Source organism: Ips typographus, linkage group LG16 (assembly GCF_016097725.1).
Source record: "Ips typographus isolate SLU linkage group LG16, UJ_Ityp_2.0, whole genome shotgun sequence".
Classification (NCBI taxonomy): Eukaryota; Metazoa; Arthropoda; class Insecta; order Coleoptera; family Curculionidae; genus Ips; species Ips typographus.
This window is the reverse complement of record NC_138437.1, coordinates 9,454,123-9,468,894: the sequence shown is the minus strand read 5'-3', so window position 1 is coordinate 9,468,894 and position 14,772 is coordinate 9,454,123. Positions and strand designations below refer to the sequence as shown.

The 14,772-nt window shown below is 33.9% G+C and overlaps 5 protein-coding genes across 6 annotated transcripts in view; 2 read left to right on the top strand and 3 right to left on the bottom strand.

Annotated features, from left to right (window-relative positions):
• The window catches only part of LOC145738983 (H/ACA ribonucleoprotein complex subunit 2-like protein), a 52,411-nt gene extending 42,233 nt beyond the window's left edge, over positions 1-10,178 (bottom strand). The window contains exon 1 of the mRNA XM_081994221.1: positions 10,168-10,178. The gene's annotated coding sequence lies outside the window, so the exon portion shown is untranslated. The remainder of the gene's footprint in view (positions 1-10,167) is intronic.
• l(3)76BDm (trafficking protein particle complex subunit 8 homolog l(3)76BDm) lies at positions 184-5,896 on the top strand. The gene is made up of 11 exons (XM_081994203.1): positions 184-665; positions 717-1,170; positions 1,476-1,755; positions 1,808-2,088; positions 2,142-2,390; positions 2,456-2,704; positions 2,758-2,965; positions 3,166-3,852; positions 3,912-4,282; positions 4,332-5,108; positions 5,165-5,896. The coding sequence occupies exons 1-11, from the start codon at positions 509-511 to the stop codon at positions 5,439-5,441; spliced, it is 3,990 nt and encodes a 1,329-aa protein (XP_081850329.1). The 5' UTR covers positions 184-508; the 3' UTR covers positions 5,442-5,896.
• Positions 5,880-9,049, bottom strand: LOC145738979 (estradiol 17-beta-dehydrogenase 11-like). The gene is made up of 6 exons (XM_081994215.1): positions 8,819-9,049; positions 8,463-8,622; positions 6,738-6,892; positions 6,509-6,686; positions 6,085-6,455; positions 5,880-6,010 (listed from the first exon to the last, which is right to left on the bottom strand). The coding sequence occupies exons 1-6, from the start codon at positions 8,851-8,853 to the stop codon at positions 5,941-5,943; spliced, it is 969 nt and encodes a 322-aa protein (XP_081850341.1). The 5' UTR covers positions 8,854-9,049; the 3' UTR covers positions 5,880-5,940.
• Positions 7,030-8,085, bottom strand: LOC145738985 (enhancer of yellow 2 transcription factor-like). Its single transcript, XM_081994223.1, has 2 exons — positions 7,489-8,085; positions 7,030-7,425 (listed from the first exon to the last, which is right to left on the bottom strand). The coding sequence occupies exons 1-2, from the start codon at positions 7,548-7,550 to the stop codon at positions 7,173-7,175; spliced, it is 315 nt and encodes a 104-aa protein (XP_081850349.1). The 5' UTR covers positions 7,551-8,085; the 3' UTR covers positions 7,030-7,172.
• Positions 10,179-10,566: 388 nt separating the features above from the next.
• On the top strand, positions 10,567-14,328 carry LOC145738981 (glutathione-specific gamma-glutamylcyclotransferase 1). Of its 2 annotated transcripts, XM_081994218.1 has the most exons (5): positions 10,571-10,880; positions 12,405-12,440; positions 13,213-13,333; positions 13,391-13,599; positions 13,662-14,328. In XM_081994218.1, the coding sequence occupies exons 1-5, from the start codon at positions 10,683-10,685 to the stop codon at positions 13,854-13,856; spliced, it is 759 nt and encodes a 252-aa protein (XP_081850344.1). In that variant the 5' UTR covers positions 10,571-10,682; the 3' UTR covers positions 13,857-14,328. The 2 variants fall into 2 exon arrangements, with proteins under 2 accessions (XP_081850345.1, XP_081850344.1); XM_081994219.1 differs by lacking the exon at positions 12,405-12,440 and having other exon boundaries at positions 10,567-10,880.
• The last annotated feature ends 444 nt before the right edge of the window (positions 14,329-14,772 follow it).

Below are 14,772 nucleotides of genomic sequence, written 5' to 3'. Positions count from 1 at the left end.
CAATTTTTTAATAAATATTATATGATCAGAAACGCAAAAACAAAAGAACATTAATTTAGTGCCAGTCATAGCCATTAGAGGGCCTGCCAGTAGCCTTCCTTTTAATAACATTTTCATTTAATGATTTAGATTACAGTTGTTTAAATTTATGGATTTACTATCTTCTTTTACAACAATATATAATCAGCTAACTTAGATCGTGCAAGATGCATGATTTCAAAAATTACATTAGATTCGTGACTTTAAAGAAATCCTTAAAAACACTCTGTAACAAATCGGGACGTTAACCACTTCTTGTTTATTGTTGTCATCTTGTCCTAAATAAAATCCACTTTATTGTTTTCTTAATTGGTCATTTTCAGTAAAATAACCAACAAAGTTCGACAAAAACAGCTTATGTTAATTTACGACTTAAAAGTGGGCGTGATTCCAATCTGTGCCTGTATAAATGTAACTGAACCAAACAATTTGCAACAATCAAAACCCTTGCCCCACTGTACATGAAACCATGGCCCAGTGCCGAACAACCCCTCAGGAATTCATCAGAGATGCCTTCACACCCCAAATTGCTGTTATGTGCACCCCAGAGGTACAAAAAAGTTGTACTAAAAACAACCTGGACTTTAGTGAACTATTACAACCATTCTCCAAGCTTGTGAATGATGGTAAGTGTTTGACTAGCAGTTTAACCAAAGTATACTTAGAAACCATTTCAGTGAGTTACAAAGACACATCAGGCACGACTAACATAATAAAAAATCTCAAACTGTCTTTTGTGGACATTAATGCAAGACCACCTCAAACCACTCTGGCACGAAAAATACTTAATGGTTCAGTTAGTGAAGCAGCAGAACCAAAAATGAAAATACATCCTGTTAAAAACTATCAGCTTGAGGTGCCAGTGCTCACTCCATGGTTTGAGAGATGGAGGGAGGCTTTTTTGAGAGTCCAGTACCCCTCAGACCATGAATTCACCAAGCATTATTTGGCTTGTTTATTAGTAGTGTCTTCCAATGAACCTAGTCCTATTGAGAGTATGAATAAATTAGTCCAGAATTTGAATGTTATTCAGAGCACCACAGTTCCTGAGAAGTTACCCAAATGGTTTACTCCTTTGATTTTAAAGTATTATGTGGTTTTACATGACAATGTTGAGGGTAATAATCAGGGGTAAGTTTATGTTTATAAACATTTTATGGTGTTTACATATTAAGCATACATTTTTGGGCTGACCACTAAAGTAATTGTTTTATTGCTATGTAGAAAATAATGCTTCAGAAAGGGTGTGGTACTTGACTTACTTTTTAAATGGTGTTTTTTTTCTTTAATTAAATATTAACACTCAGTCAGTGAATAATGTATTATTACAAAAATAGAACAATTTTGTGTAGTAAAATATACAATTTAAAAAAAAATATACTGTACTTTTCTAACTACTTCTAGTTTACTGAGGTTTTTTTTGTGTCTATTTATAGAGCTAAAGAAGCATTTGAATCCTTCAGATCATCATATGGTCCCACAAACTGTTTCTTACTAAGAATCAACTCTAGACCTCCTGGAGTTGATGGCAATGAACATTTGCCAGATCCATGGAGTCAGTTTTTAAGTGATAAAATCAACCCTAAAAACTACTCTCCTACTGCAGAAAGTTCTCCAGATCCACAGAGACCTAACTCATTTGAGGGTGGACTGGAAGCTAATGAAGGTAGAAGTTTAAATTACCACCCTTTAAGTCCAGAAGTTGAGGATGTGCTGGTAATCTTATCAATGCTGTACTCTGGAGTATGGTTAATTATCATGATTACAGGGTAATTTAGAAGTTGAAAAGGAGGAAGTGATAAAAAGTAAGGAAGTTAATAAGTGGGGTCATGGTAGTTGTCTGTCTGTGGATGACGTAGAACAAATTAAATTACTGGTGTACGAATTTGCAAAAATGTGTTTGCTGCCCTATATAGAAAAGCAATTTGTAGCCTTAAACGAGGCTGTAGCTAATAAAAAAGGGATGAGTAAATCTTTGTTTAGCGCAACAAAGCGTTGGTTTGGCGCTACTAAACCCAACGCTAACAACGTGGCTGTGAATAATCTAGTGTAGGTTTGATGCTTTTACTATTAGCTTTTATTTTAAATACTGTAATTTTCAGTTACTCTGTAGATTCTCCTGAATTACATATAAGAAAATTGGGAGATTTGTACTTTATGTTTTGCAACTATTCATCTGCCTTCCAAGCATATCACACAGCTAAGAGAGATTATAATGCGGACCAAGCGTGGTTGTACTATGCTGGAGCTTTGGAAATGGCTGCTTTATCTGCTTTTATGGCTGACGAATCTTCCAGGAAAACTTATGACTACATGGAAGAGAGCATTACAACTTATTTGAATACCTGCAAGTAAGACTACATTTTTATTATTTCAGTATATGGCTACTACTACTTAGTACTGTTTTTATTGTTAGAATGCCTCAATTTGCAACTAGAGCAACTTTATTGAGCTCTGAGTGTTTAAAAGCTAAACTACTTTATGGCGAAACCGCTCATCAACTCATCCGAATGACCAGCGAAGACTCGGATTTGCGATCTGCATTGCTTCTGGAGCAAGCTTCATATTGTTTTATGCAAACTAGCATGCTGCGCAAGTATGCTTTTCACATGGTATTGTCTGGGCATCGATTTTTTAAAGCCGGACAAAAAAAGCACGCCTTTAGGTACTTATCGCCAAAAAAATACTTCCAGAGTAATAATTGAATAATTTATTTAGGTGTTACAAACACGCATATCAAATATATGAAAGTGCTGGTTGGGATTTAGCCAGTGATCATATACACTACACGCTGGGACGTTTAGCTAGTTGTTTAGAAATATTTGGGGAGGCGGTTATGTTTTTTTCAAAACTATTGTTGGGCCAAAGTAAACAAACCGCCACTCAACAAGCTACATTCCTTAAAGAGTATCTTTCAATCTTGCAGGTAATAGTTTATTAGTTTTTTTATTTCAATTAGTGTGAACAAAAGGCTTTTTTCGGTTTCTGGCGGTGGTGGAAGCTTATAAAATCCTGGTTTATAATAAAATAACCAGTTTGCTGTTTAGTGTATATTTAAGGTTAAAAAATGGTTTTTAACATGCACAATGTAATATTATTATGCATTAATTGTTTATTTCCTTTCAGGCCAAATTAAAGCAAGATCCCACAAACGAAATTCCAGTACTGCCAGCTCCAGAAATCAACAACTCATCTATCAAACTGCTAGTAGGACCCACTAGGCCTTTATCAACTCCCGGTAAAATTCCCGCCATGGGAATAAATTTTGAGAGCGGTAAAGATCCGGCTTCTGAACAAAAATGGCATAAGCTCGAAGAAATGTTATTGACTGAAGAGTCGGGAAACGCACCTTTGATATTCAAACCTGCCGTATCGTTGTATAGTGCTTCAGTAATGGAAGTGAATAATCCCATTGCAATAATCAATGAACCAGTTCAAGTTTCGGTTCAGCTGTTGAATACTCTTCAAACAGTGTTGACCCTTAGGGATTTGCATTTAGTGTGGAGTTGTAAAAATGGGGAAAATATAATCACTAATTTGGAGTTAAATGAAACTGTTGACGGCTATGTGAAGACTTATGTAACAAAGTCAGTTGTTATACAAGGGAATTCCCAGCAGAATTTGATTTTACAACTTACACCTTTAATAACTGGGGAAGTTACAATATCAGGAATAAGCTATATTTTAGCAGCTTCCAGTACGGCTTCAGAGACTGTGTTTGTAAAAGGCAGAAAGGCTTTCAATATATCAACTAATAGCACCCAATCGAAACCAATAATAATTAAAGTTGTACCTAATGCACCTTGTTTACAGGTTAATCATTTAACATCTCACAAAGTTTTACCACTTGCTGAGCATTTTAATTTTTTCAGATGACATTTTCAGAAATCAACCTGGATTTTCTAATGGGTGAATTACAAAGAATAACCGTGGACTTACAAAATAGTGGCTCTGTTCCACTGAAAAATGTTGTATTAGCAACTTCATCTCCAGATTTGTTGAGTAATTGTGAGCTTAAAACTAACCAGCCTGAGTATACCACGAATGACGGGGAATCTGCACAAATTAGAGAAAAATTAGCTAGGAAAAATCATATAATTTCAATTCCTTTACCAGGAGGTCAGTTGGATAGTGGCCAAAGTCTTTCTTTTTATATTTGGATTAAAGCTCCTTATGCCAAGGGACATTTCTCTCTTGATTTGTTGACTTACTATGAGAATGTTCAAGCTGGAAGCATACCAAGGTGAGTTACATATTTATGTGACAACACTTGATTTAAATTATTATTTTAGATACAGACTCATCAGACACAGTTGGAACTTATCAGTGCACGAGTCCCTTTCAGTTGAAATTTCCACTCAAACTAGTTACAATTCAAAAGAGGCAGAAGACTTAGCTTTAGCTTTAAAAACAACCAACCTAAATAAGATTCACCATTCTCTTAGAACCGAAATTACGCTTTTGAACATAGCTTTTCTCAGTGACAACTGGATTTTAACCTCTGACATTGTCACCCCTAAATATATAAGCTTGAACTCTCAAGAGTCGGCACATATCTTATTTAAGTGCAGGAGGACAGTTGATGGGCAAGAAAATAAATATACCAGTATACTCCTCAGTTCAGACCAACTTGGAGTACCTCAGTTGAGTTCTGCTTTTAGAACCTTTGCTAGAAAAAGCCACTTAGCGTTGCTGAATGCTTTTAATCTTAGCCACGAAACGAAAAAAAGAGATGGGACACTTATTTTGGAATGGAAGGGAACACTTTGGGATGCTGTGTCAAGACGCTCAGTGTACGGACATACTTGCGTCCCTATTGAAATCACTATGGAGGATGAGAGGCTGGATAGACTCATATCAGATACTATTATAGATTTGAATACTTCCATTAACAATGGAGGACAGACTGAAGATAACGCTCGGTATCAAGTTACTTTCAATATACTCCATCCTTCCATAGTCAAGCATGACTTTAAGAAGGCAAGTTGTTGTGTGGTTCCTGTAACTCTGGTGCTCCATAATATCGTCGAAGATCTTGTGACAGTCAACGTTAATACTGTAGATGTTAGGTATGTATTTAAATTACGAAAATACCGAAGTAATTCCAATTAGAAATTTCTTGCAGCCCAAAAGTGAACACCAACAAACATTTTAAAGTAAGTCTAGTCTCTGCAGATGCCTCAAGCAACTTCTGCTGGATGACAAATGGAAAAATAGTGCGAGAAATGAAACCGCTGACTACGACGTCAGTGAATTTGTCTGTGATACTGGCCAGTCCGGGCACTTTCAATTTAGGAGCTAATTTTGATATTTTTTGCTACCGAATTGGCAAAGATGAGGCTCCAGTTTTACAAAGTTATGACGCTTCATCGGCATTAGTTGTTATTGATACGGGGAGCTAATTAGTCTTATTATATTTTTCTAGATAACTTGCTGCCTTCAATTCATTATAAACAAGTGGAGTAAGTCAGCAGTACTGTTATGTGTTACATTTCATTTAAAAATTTCCATTAGTATTATGTTTGAAACATGGCTTCAGACGTTGCCTTATAAATTTGTAAAAGTGTAATAACTTCATGTAGACTTCTCGTGTATATAATCGTTCCTTATATATTCATTCATCAACTCGAGATTGGATTGATACAAGACGGCGTAAACAGCTTTTTGTACAGGGTGTTCAACTATTTTGCCCGTCTCGTACTACAAATCCATACAATAAATCTAAATATATAGACATTAATGTTTAACCGTTCAGTTATTATAACTATTAATAGCGTTATGAGATGTTATTGTTTGTACGTTTTGTTTTTATCATTTTAGTGAAATTCAAGCAAATAAAGTTTTTAAATTATATAAACCTATATTTCATTCCCATACAACTATACTAAACTATAAAAACACTCAAAGATCCGAATGCACTCCACTTTCAAAGAATGATTTCACTTTTATAGCAGCTTTCAATGGTAACAACCTAAAAATATGCACATCAAAATCATTACTGTAACATGAATTAATGGAAAAGATGTACTAAGTACTAATACTGACCTAGTAACATTGTTAATACCAAATAAGAATCTAGGGACAGTACATTCAAGTAATCCAGTTCTTTGGGCAAGCATAATTTTGTCAGCCACATCTTTTGGATTCAACAAGTTTAACGCTTTTTCAAATCTTACGTAGGGCCTCTTGCAGAGTCCAGTATCAACCATGAAAGGATACACTGTAGTAGTTTTAATAGCATTATATGGATTCCAGTTCAATTCCTCTGCTAAACTCTCCATAAGACCTCTAACAGCAAATTTAGAAGCGCAGTAAGGTACTAAATTTGGTAAACCAGCTAAGCCTGCTATGGATGATAGAGCTACAATGTGACCATGGTTATTTTTCTTCATATCCGGCAGAAATGCTTCAATAGTCTGAAATGATTATATAGTTAGTATGTCAGGATATCTATAATATATGGTCTTACCCAAAAATGCGCTAACACGTTAATATTCATAATATTTCTGATTTCTTCCTCAGTATGTTGTTCTAGAGGGTGTGCGGGCATAATACCTGCATTGTTTATTAGAATACTAATTTCTCCAGCTTCCTCTTTTACTTTTTTAGCAGTGGCTAAAACTGACTGCCGGTCAGATACATCACATCTGCAACAAAAGTTGGTTAACAAAACTGTTATTTTAAATAAGGTAACATACACATAGGTGAAAGGCCTAGGACCTCCATTTTTATTGATCAATCTGGCAGTTTCCTCATTGTTTTTTTCGTTAATATCCCACAAGACTAATATAGAACCTTCAGATGCGTAACGCAATGCTAATTCTCTTCCAATTCCATGCCCTGATCCAGTCACCTTTAATTCAAGGAAATGATTATTTAATTTAAAGAACAATAACAGTCTTGCTAATTGCGTGTTACGCATGAAATATGTACATCAAATTATGTAAAAATGTTTTATTGTTACTGGATTCAAATGGCAAAAACCTGAGATTCTTGGTAAAGTAAATTTATTTTATATATCAGTAAATATGTATTTTCCTCGTTAGTAAATATCTTTTAAAATAAATTAATGGCATCCTAATATAAAGTTACAAATTTACATAAAACTTAAATATAAAACATTCATCATTAATTCAAGAATCATTAAAATTCTTAGTATATCCTTCTTTCTCAATATTTTCCATGATAAGCTCAATTTCGTGCAATAGTTCCCCTTTCACCGCATCAGGGACCAAGGACCGCGCTTTGGGGGTTACCAAACCAATAAGCTCATCCACAGTGGGAACATTTGCATTATTACTGTCAGTTAGCAGTTTCCTGCAGGCCAATTTGACTTGATCTCTCCATCCACTCTCAACAAGCCTTGTATGTACCAATTCAGTTACCCTAAAACAAAAACTAGCTTCCAATAAAAGGCAAAAAGAGCTTTGGAACAGTGTTAATTTTTACCGTTCTAATCCATCGTTAACGTCTAAATGCATGTTTACTCGGGATTCGTAGTCTTGGGGCATTCCAGCACTGCGACTGAGGATGTGTATTTAAAGACGAGCAGAAACAGTGTTATTATATTTGCATTGTTTTGTTTTAAAAGAATAGGGTCAAAAGGGCCCCTCCAATAAAATATCGAAAACAGCTGATTGATGTCCTGTTCTGTTCAAGAGTTTCAATGGCCTCTTGCTTAACAGATTAACAGCATCTAGCCAAACTTCACACAGCAGCTGATTGAGAATTTATTGGAAGCAAACAAAAGACATATTGTTAGGTTAGTTTGTGACTACTGTATAAATACTTCTTCTTTTCGGGCAATATGCCAGCCCTAGTTGGACAAGGGCACTTTCATTCAGTTAGCTTTTAAAATCACGACCAGGCACGAAAACATATTCTTTCATTGCCACTACTTAAACTTGATATTTGAAACGTGGGACTAGTCAAATAATTTAGGAAAATCAATCATTCCATTTACAAAACAGAAATTTGAAACGTTATCGTTTTTGAAAAAATTTCATAAACAACACCGGACAAAATTTAAGCAATATTTGCAAAGTCACGAAACGTTAATTAAGCACTATACCAAAAACTGGAATAAAATTACATAAACAAGAGCTGTAAAGTGAAATGTCCAAAGTGCGCGCGGGGGAAGCTTGAGCAATCCAATACGAATAAACAGTTAATGATCTGCTCTTAGTTCTTAAATAACCGGCGTCCGCTACTACTCATTTGGCATGAAGCGATAATATGTATGATCAGAATAATTATAGCATTATATTAAAGCGTATAAACTCACTGAAACACACTGCTATTCGGGTCAGGAATGTCAAACATGTTGTGACATCAACTTGTTTTTTTTTTCAGAGCTTAAACGACCAGTATGTGTAATATGGTACATAAGGTTGATGTATATTGAAGTTAATAAAACAACTTACCAAAACCAGTTCTTCTTTGACTGGGGTCGGCTTTATAGGAATTATTAAACGACAAAAGGCTTCTATAGTGTAAAAAATCACTTGTAGTAATAACTTAATAACATCCAACACTAAGGGCAAAGTTTCCATAATTTGCTCCTGAAGGGTGCGTTTTCTTGAGCTGAAAACAGTCATAAAAAAAATTAAATGAATTTGATAACCCACCATCAATTTGCGGTTGCCTGCACTTTAACAATAAAACAGTGAATAGCTTGATCTTTAGTGTTATTTTTAAGAACTGCATACAATATATGAAACGTTATAAGCTATTAAAAACTCGTACACATTTTGCTGATAATAAAAAGTTAAATACTTACCGAACAACATTCTCGCTCTTATTTTGACTTTCCATGATTCGTCGATACCAAAAGCAAAATTGAACGTGTGTATGCAGACACGGTCGAGTACCACTTGCAGACTTTTAAATGGCAGGAACCCGCGATCTCTGTGTTACATCGCTTAACGCACACGCTATCAGTGGTTCCCTCCGCTTAAATACGATTAGTTGGTATATTGGTCCCACTTTTAATGTAAATTTGCGTACTTTTAAGTAGTATTTTATTGTCCTTCATTTTTTTTCCACACATAACAAGCAAAATAAATGTATCAACTATAAATTGTAGAATCGATTTTTTAATGATTTGTTTACTTATACATTTTGATGGGTTTTTCAGTTTGGTGATGGCTGTCTGATGTGGCCTTGTTATTACCAAAGTGCGCCAACTTTCTGGGCAAATTTACTCGGAGGTTTGATAAACTGGGTTTATGAGACATTTAATTATAACACCTAATATTATGAAACCGCAGTACCATCTATGAGGTATGCAGGGAGTTTGCTGTATTCCTCTGTACATGAAGCCTGCTCGTGAAAATTGAAAATATGTTAAAAATGGACGACTGACTTTAGAGGATAAAACATTCTTCTTATACAAGGTGTCCCGCGAGGTAAGGGACAAAATTTCTTTAGGTAAATTTGAGTCAAAAATATCCTATAAACATGGGTCCGCAAATGCTTCCTTACCAAGATATCATTATTTTTAATTTAATAGTGTTATTGTGCCAAAAAGCACAATGCTATAATAATAATTATCTCTAGTATATTAAGCACATATGAAGAGTTTAGTGTATGTAGAGAAATCACATACCAGGGCTGAACTGCTTCGTGAAATTAATAATATTGGTAACGACCTAGAATAACTACCGTGTTGGGAAAAATGGGAAAGGTATCAGCCACATTATTAAAAAAAGGCTAAACTATGCTTACAATGTTATGATGGACACTTCAAACAATGTTTGTATTAGGAGAGAAAGGAAAATGGTGAATGTCTCGTTTGTCTTCTTAGACAAAGAGGGTCCAGTTGTTAGGTTTGAATTTGTAGTAATAAAAATGTAATGTAAAAAGGAGTTTGTTGGATGGATTATGTAAAGGGTTATTTGGATGTCTAATTTTTGTAATTAGTCTTAGGCCCAGTACTTTCAGTTCAGAATAACTTTATTCTAAGCATAATATCTATGGAAACCGTGAAATCAGACGCTGACAATTCCGTCATTTCTATAGAATTTATCCTAAGAATAAATTTATTCGGAGGTGAAAGTACCGGCCCTTAGTGCCTTAAAGAACATGTAGTGAAATTTTGTCCCTTACCTTGCGGGACACCCTGTATACTTGATCACACACATATTTTATAGTTAACCAGAATTTTTAAATTTGTTCTGGTCACTTGGTCCCATTATTATTTGCTCAAAATGTCCATAACATTTTCCAATGATCCTATGAAGTTATTTCTTATGGATATGCATTTCCAGTGCACTTATAGCCTTGCACCAAACTGTCATGATTAAATCTGTTCAGAATACTTGTCGCAAATCATACATTTTTCAATATTCAGTTTTACTTGACAATATATGAAGATTAAAAACTGGTGTAAGCATTATTTAATTTACATATTTTCTGTAATTCTTCATCACCACAATTTCAAGAAAGCTAGTTACAAACTGAAAAGCCGAGGAGATACGGAAAATATAATCGGCCAAACCTAACTGGCGGGAATTACAATAATAAGCGTGCAGCTTTCGTAGCGCAAAGCAAAACGTAGTCTGTCGTCGAAGTTGCATCAGCTTCATGGTGAACAGATAGCAAAACACGTTCGTCGGATATATACGATAAGGAATTTGTACGCGATGGAACCCGACGCGGAACCCGCGATTTTAGAAAACAAAGTGACCGAAAGTGAATCTAAGTGGTTGTGGGTTTTTGGGTACGGTTCCTTGTGCTGGAAACCGGGGTTCAAATTTCACAAGGCAGTTTTGGGTTCCGTCAATGGGTTCCAAAGGCGTTTTTGGCAAGGCAATGCCACTCACCGGGGAACAGCTGATAAAGTATGTGTTTATTTTGTATTTTATATATTTATTTAATTTTTACTGAATTATTGGTTCCTGGTGTTATATGTTCACACTCCAATTAGCTTTTTTATTAGCTTAATTAAGATTTTTTATAAGTTTAGTAGTCCAAATGGCATATTAATTATCACTTAACCCAGAATAATTTGAAATTTTAAAGTGCGAAGACATATCCATGGACAAATGAGGACAACACAGTTCCTCTTAGCCAATTTTTAATTCAGTTTTCCGCCTCCAATTTATTCGCAATCAAAACGGTACCGAGAAATGCATTATGTGACAGCGCAAAATTGAAGAGATTATGCCACAAGACCCCATGATTTGGTTAATAAAATATTTATTGCCTTAACCATTCAATTGGAAGTTGTCAGTCATGACATTTTCCTACTACCATTACCACCTTTAAATATAAGGGGAAGAAATTGGTCTGTTCTGAATTTTAAACATTATTGACTTAAAAGAAAAAACAATTTTATCATTTTAATTATATAGTCAAAGGTTATCAGGCCTCAACAAATACATATTATTATAGTTACTTAAATTTTTGCAAAGTGGGCATTAAGGAGATAATATCCAGAAAAATTGAAAGTGATAGGATAGACCCATTAATGCTGAAAATGATTGTTTTATTTGTAGAGAAGCTCTGTGATAGCAGTATTCTTACTGCAGCCACAACCGTTATTTTTTGATTCCGTTACGCTACAAATTAAGGAAGTGCAACAATAATAATTGTTAACCGCTAAAAGTGATATTCTAGCAATTTCCTTCAACTTTAAAATCAAGATCAGTCCCAGCCATACGACGCATTACTAAAAAAAATTATCTTTCAAAATTTAACGGACGCCTTGAAATAGTCTGCGAAAATAAAATTAACCGTTTAAATATAGCATAGTCCATCATTTAGCCACGTGAAAATGTAAAACAAACGTGTACATTTTCCATTTTTCGTGACATATCAATAAATTTATAAGCGCTTCCTCGTTAAAAAAAAATGTTTACCAAACATAAATCTTTTTATTGATATGACACTCATGGTATGCAAGTTTTCTGCCAAGTTTTTCTACATTTATTATCTGCAAAACTGTGATATATAATGACGTATGAATACCTAAAAGTAATATATAAATTATCATAAACAAACACATATTTGGTGAGAATTTTGGCAAACAAATCATCACTTTAAATAGTCTAGTTTATTGTTTATTAATTCAATAGCTGTCCATAAAAAAGTTTCCTTATAGCTTATTGAAATTTAATTATCGACACTTTTACCAATCAGTAAATATAATTAAAAAATCCCAAAAGAGAGGGTGGTTAGTCAATGTCAATTATACTCAAGAGTTTAAGGCTGTTTAACGTATTATCTGAACCTGAAGGTTATTTTATAGACCCAGAACATATCAGTTGCCATGGAATTTGTTTCAATTTAATCTCACCATGCTTATATTTAGTGTTATAACATACTTAAGGTCACTAATAAGTGTTTGTATTTCCTTGTTACAGCCAGGCAGGGTAGCTACCTTAATTGAGGACTCTGAGGTAAGAAAAAAATTAATTCTTTACATGACAAAGCATTTTTTTGTCTTAAACATTTAAGGCCTAACATACCAGGACCAACCACCACAAGTGAAATCTGATTATAGCCATAATCAAAATGATTCTCAATAACATATTAATCATCTATTTATTATACACATACACCTTAAAAAATGTTATCTTTAATAAAGTCGTTGACTCGAGGTTTCCTAGACTGATTGGCAATACCATGCAAATGTATATGAGCCTCGTTGAACTTATGAACAGTATGTCCAAATTGGTTTATCATATAACATTTATAATACGGAAACATTATTACCTATGGGAATTAAAGTGCCTTAATAGAATATACAATAATATGTACCTAATTCACAAGTGTAATGTACTACCTGACTGTCAGGTAAATTACCCTATTACCAACATGATTAAAGAGTATTTTAATACAAATTTTACCTTATCTCAACAGCTCATGAACAAAGGCAGATGATTCTCGAAACTGTTATATCTATCTGCCAGTAGATAATATAAAATAGAGGAGGAATATTGTACTTTGTTTTACATCATCATGTTTTACAACAAATGTTTTATGATCAGCTTTTATAGGAATAATTAATGTCATCATTATGTAGGAATTATCAATTAATATTAGCAATGATGGCAATCTAAGAAAACAGAATATCCATTTCTTTCTAGATCAACAGAACATCAGAATTTGACGTTAAAATTGTTATTACAAAAGTAATTAAAATTTCGAATTTAAAATTGCAATTTTTAGGGTGAAGTATACGGAGTAGCGTTTGCGATAAGTGGAGAAGCTGCCATTCCTTATCTGAATCATCGGGAATGTGAACAAGGAGGATACATCCAGAAATTCACCGACTTTTACTCCCTTGAAGGTTTGTTTTATTTTAAATTCAATGCGTTTTTACCTCCTACAAATTACATAATTGCAGGTGGGTCCATTAAGGTTTTGGTGTACGTCGCTTCCCCCTTAAATATCCATTGGATGGGTGATGGTGATATTGAGGAAATAGCTTACCAAATAATCAATCGAGAAGGTCCTAGTGGTCATAACGTTGAATATTTGGTGCGCCTTGCAGAGTTTATGAGGCGGCATTTTCCTGACAAACATGATGGTCACTTGTTTAGTTTAGAGGAAAGGGTAAGGAAAAAGGAGCTTTAGACTATACCCAAAAAGTGTAATTAAATTAAATTAATTTTTAGGTATTATCACTAGTAAAAGCAAAAAATATGTGTTTGAAGACTTTAATGGGATCTGGAGAAGGATGCGTGACTTACATTACCAGATCTAGAGAATCCAGCCCAAGTAGAGAGCGACGACATGCCGAAGATAGAATTGAAACGTTCCAACATACAACTAGAGTTCCTGATAAGAAACTACGTTGCCTCAATATTTGAGTATTACCACACGAATTTATTTATACTTTGAATACTTGTGATTCTAATGCATTACAAAGATTTAGACCTAAGATTATATTTTAAGCTTATTTATCTCCTATGGATATTTTGTTACTAAGACATTGATATTAGGTATATACTGCTACAATTTGCTTTGCAACTGAAAAACCGCGCTATTTGATACTGTATCAGCTTTTAAAATATTATGTAACATGACATTGTATGTATTGTATTATTGTTAATCTGTTACTGAGATTATCACTTTACATTATATAGACCAAAGTATGTTTAATAGTTATATAAGTTTTATTAGGTGTTTGAAGTATTACAACTGATTTTAATGATAGATTTTGTGATGACTTTTTTATGATATTGTGCTAGTGAATATTATTGACATATATTTTATTACTGATGTAGTAACTTTTTACGTTCAGTTCCTGTTACAAATAGATGCAATATTTTTTATTTTTAACGCTCCTTTTTTCCATTTAAAAGTTAACAATCTCCCAAAACCGTGACAATGGATTTTGAGTGCCAGACGAATACAAACAAATCCGCTAAAAATAACCCAGATCTTTTTTTTTATCTTATTTGCTCTGGTATCAATTTATTCGAACACGCACAGTTCTGACGGTACATTTTTGTACGATATGTGTGAAAACCTCGACCTCATTTTTCAATTTGGAATCTGCGTTTTAAAAAAAGTGCCACAGTACACAAAATGAAATTTGTATAAATTACATTCACCATGTGTCAAGATTTCTGCATTGATGTACTAATAAAGAGAATAATTTAAATATTGCGTAAATAAAGTTTTCAAATAGCTTAAAAAATGTATATCCTAATATTATCAAAAAGACTTGGTTTAAGTCGTTTTGATCTTATTTTATAATATTTATCCAACAAGATTCAAGAG

Excerpts from the sequence above, each read along its gene's own strand:
- LOC145738985 (XM_081994223.1), bottom strand. The coding sequence starts at position 7,550 with ATGCCCCAAGACTACGAATCCCGAGTAAACATGCATTTAGACGTTAAC. Across the intron at positions 7,426-7,488 it reads GTTAACGATGGATTAGAACG|GGTAACTGAATTGGTACATA; the intron begins GTAAAAATTAAC and ends TTTTTGTTTTAG.
- LOC145738979 (XM_081994215.1), bottom strand. The coding sequence starts at position 8,853 with ATGGAAAGTCAAAATAAGAGCGAGAATGTTGTTCG. Across the intron at positions 8,623-8,818 it reads AAGAGCGAGAATGTTGTTCG|CTCAAGAAAACGCACCCTTC; the intron begins GTAAGTATTTAA and ends GACTGTTTTCAG. Across the intron at positions 6,687-6,737 it reads CCTAGGCCTTTCACCTATGT|ATGTGATGTATCTGACCGGC; the intron begins GTATGTTACCTT and ends CTTTTGTTGCAG.
- LOC145738981 (XM_081994218.1), top strand. The coding sequence starts at position 10,683 with ATGGAACCCGACGCGGAACCCGCGATTTTAGAAAACAAAGTGACCGAA. Across the intron at positions 12,441-13,212 it reads CCTTAATTGAGGACTCTGAG|GGTGAAGTATACGGAGTAGC; the intron begins GTAAGAAAAAAA and ends TGCAATTTTTAG. Across the intron at positions 13,334-13,390 it reads CGACTTTTACTCCCTTGAAG|GTGGGTCCATTAAGGTTTTG; the intron begins GTTTGTTTTATT and ends ACATAATTGCAG.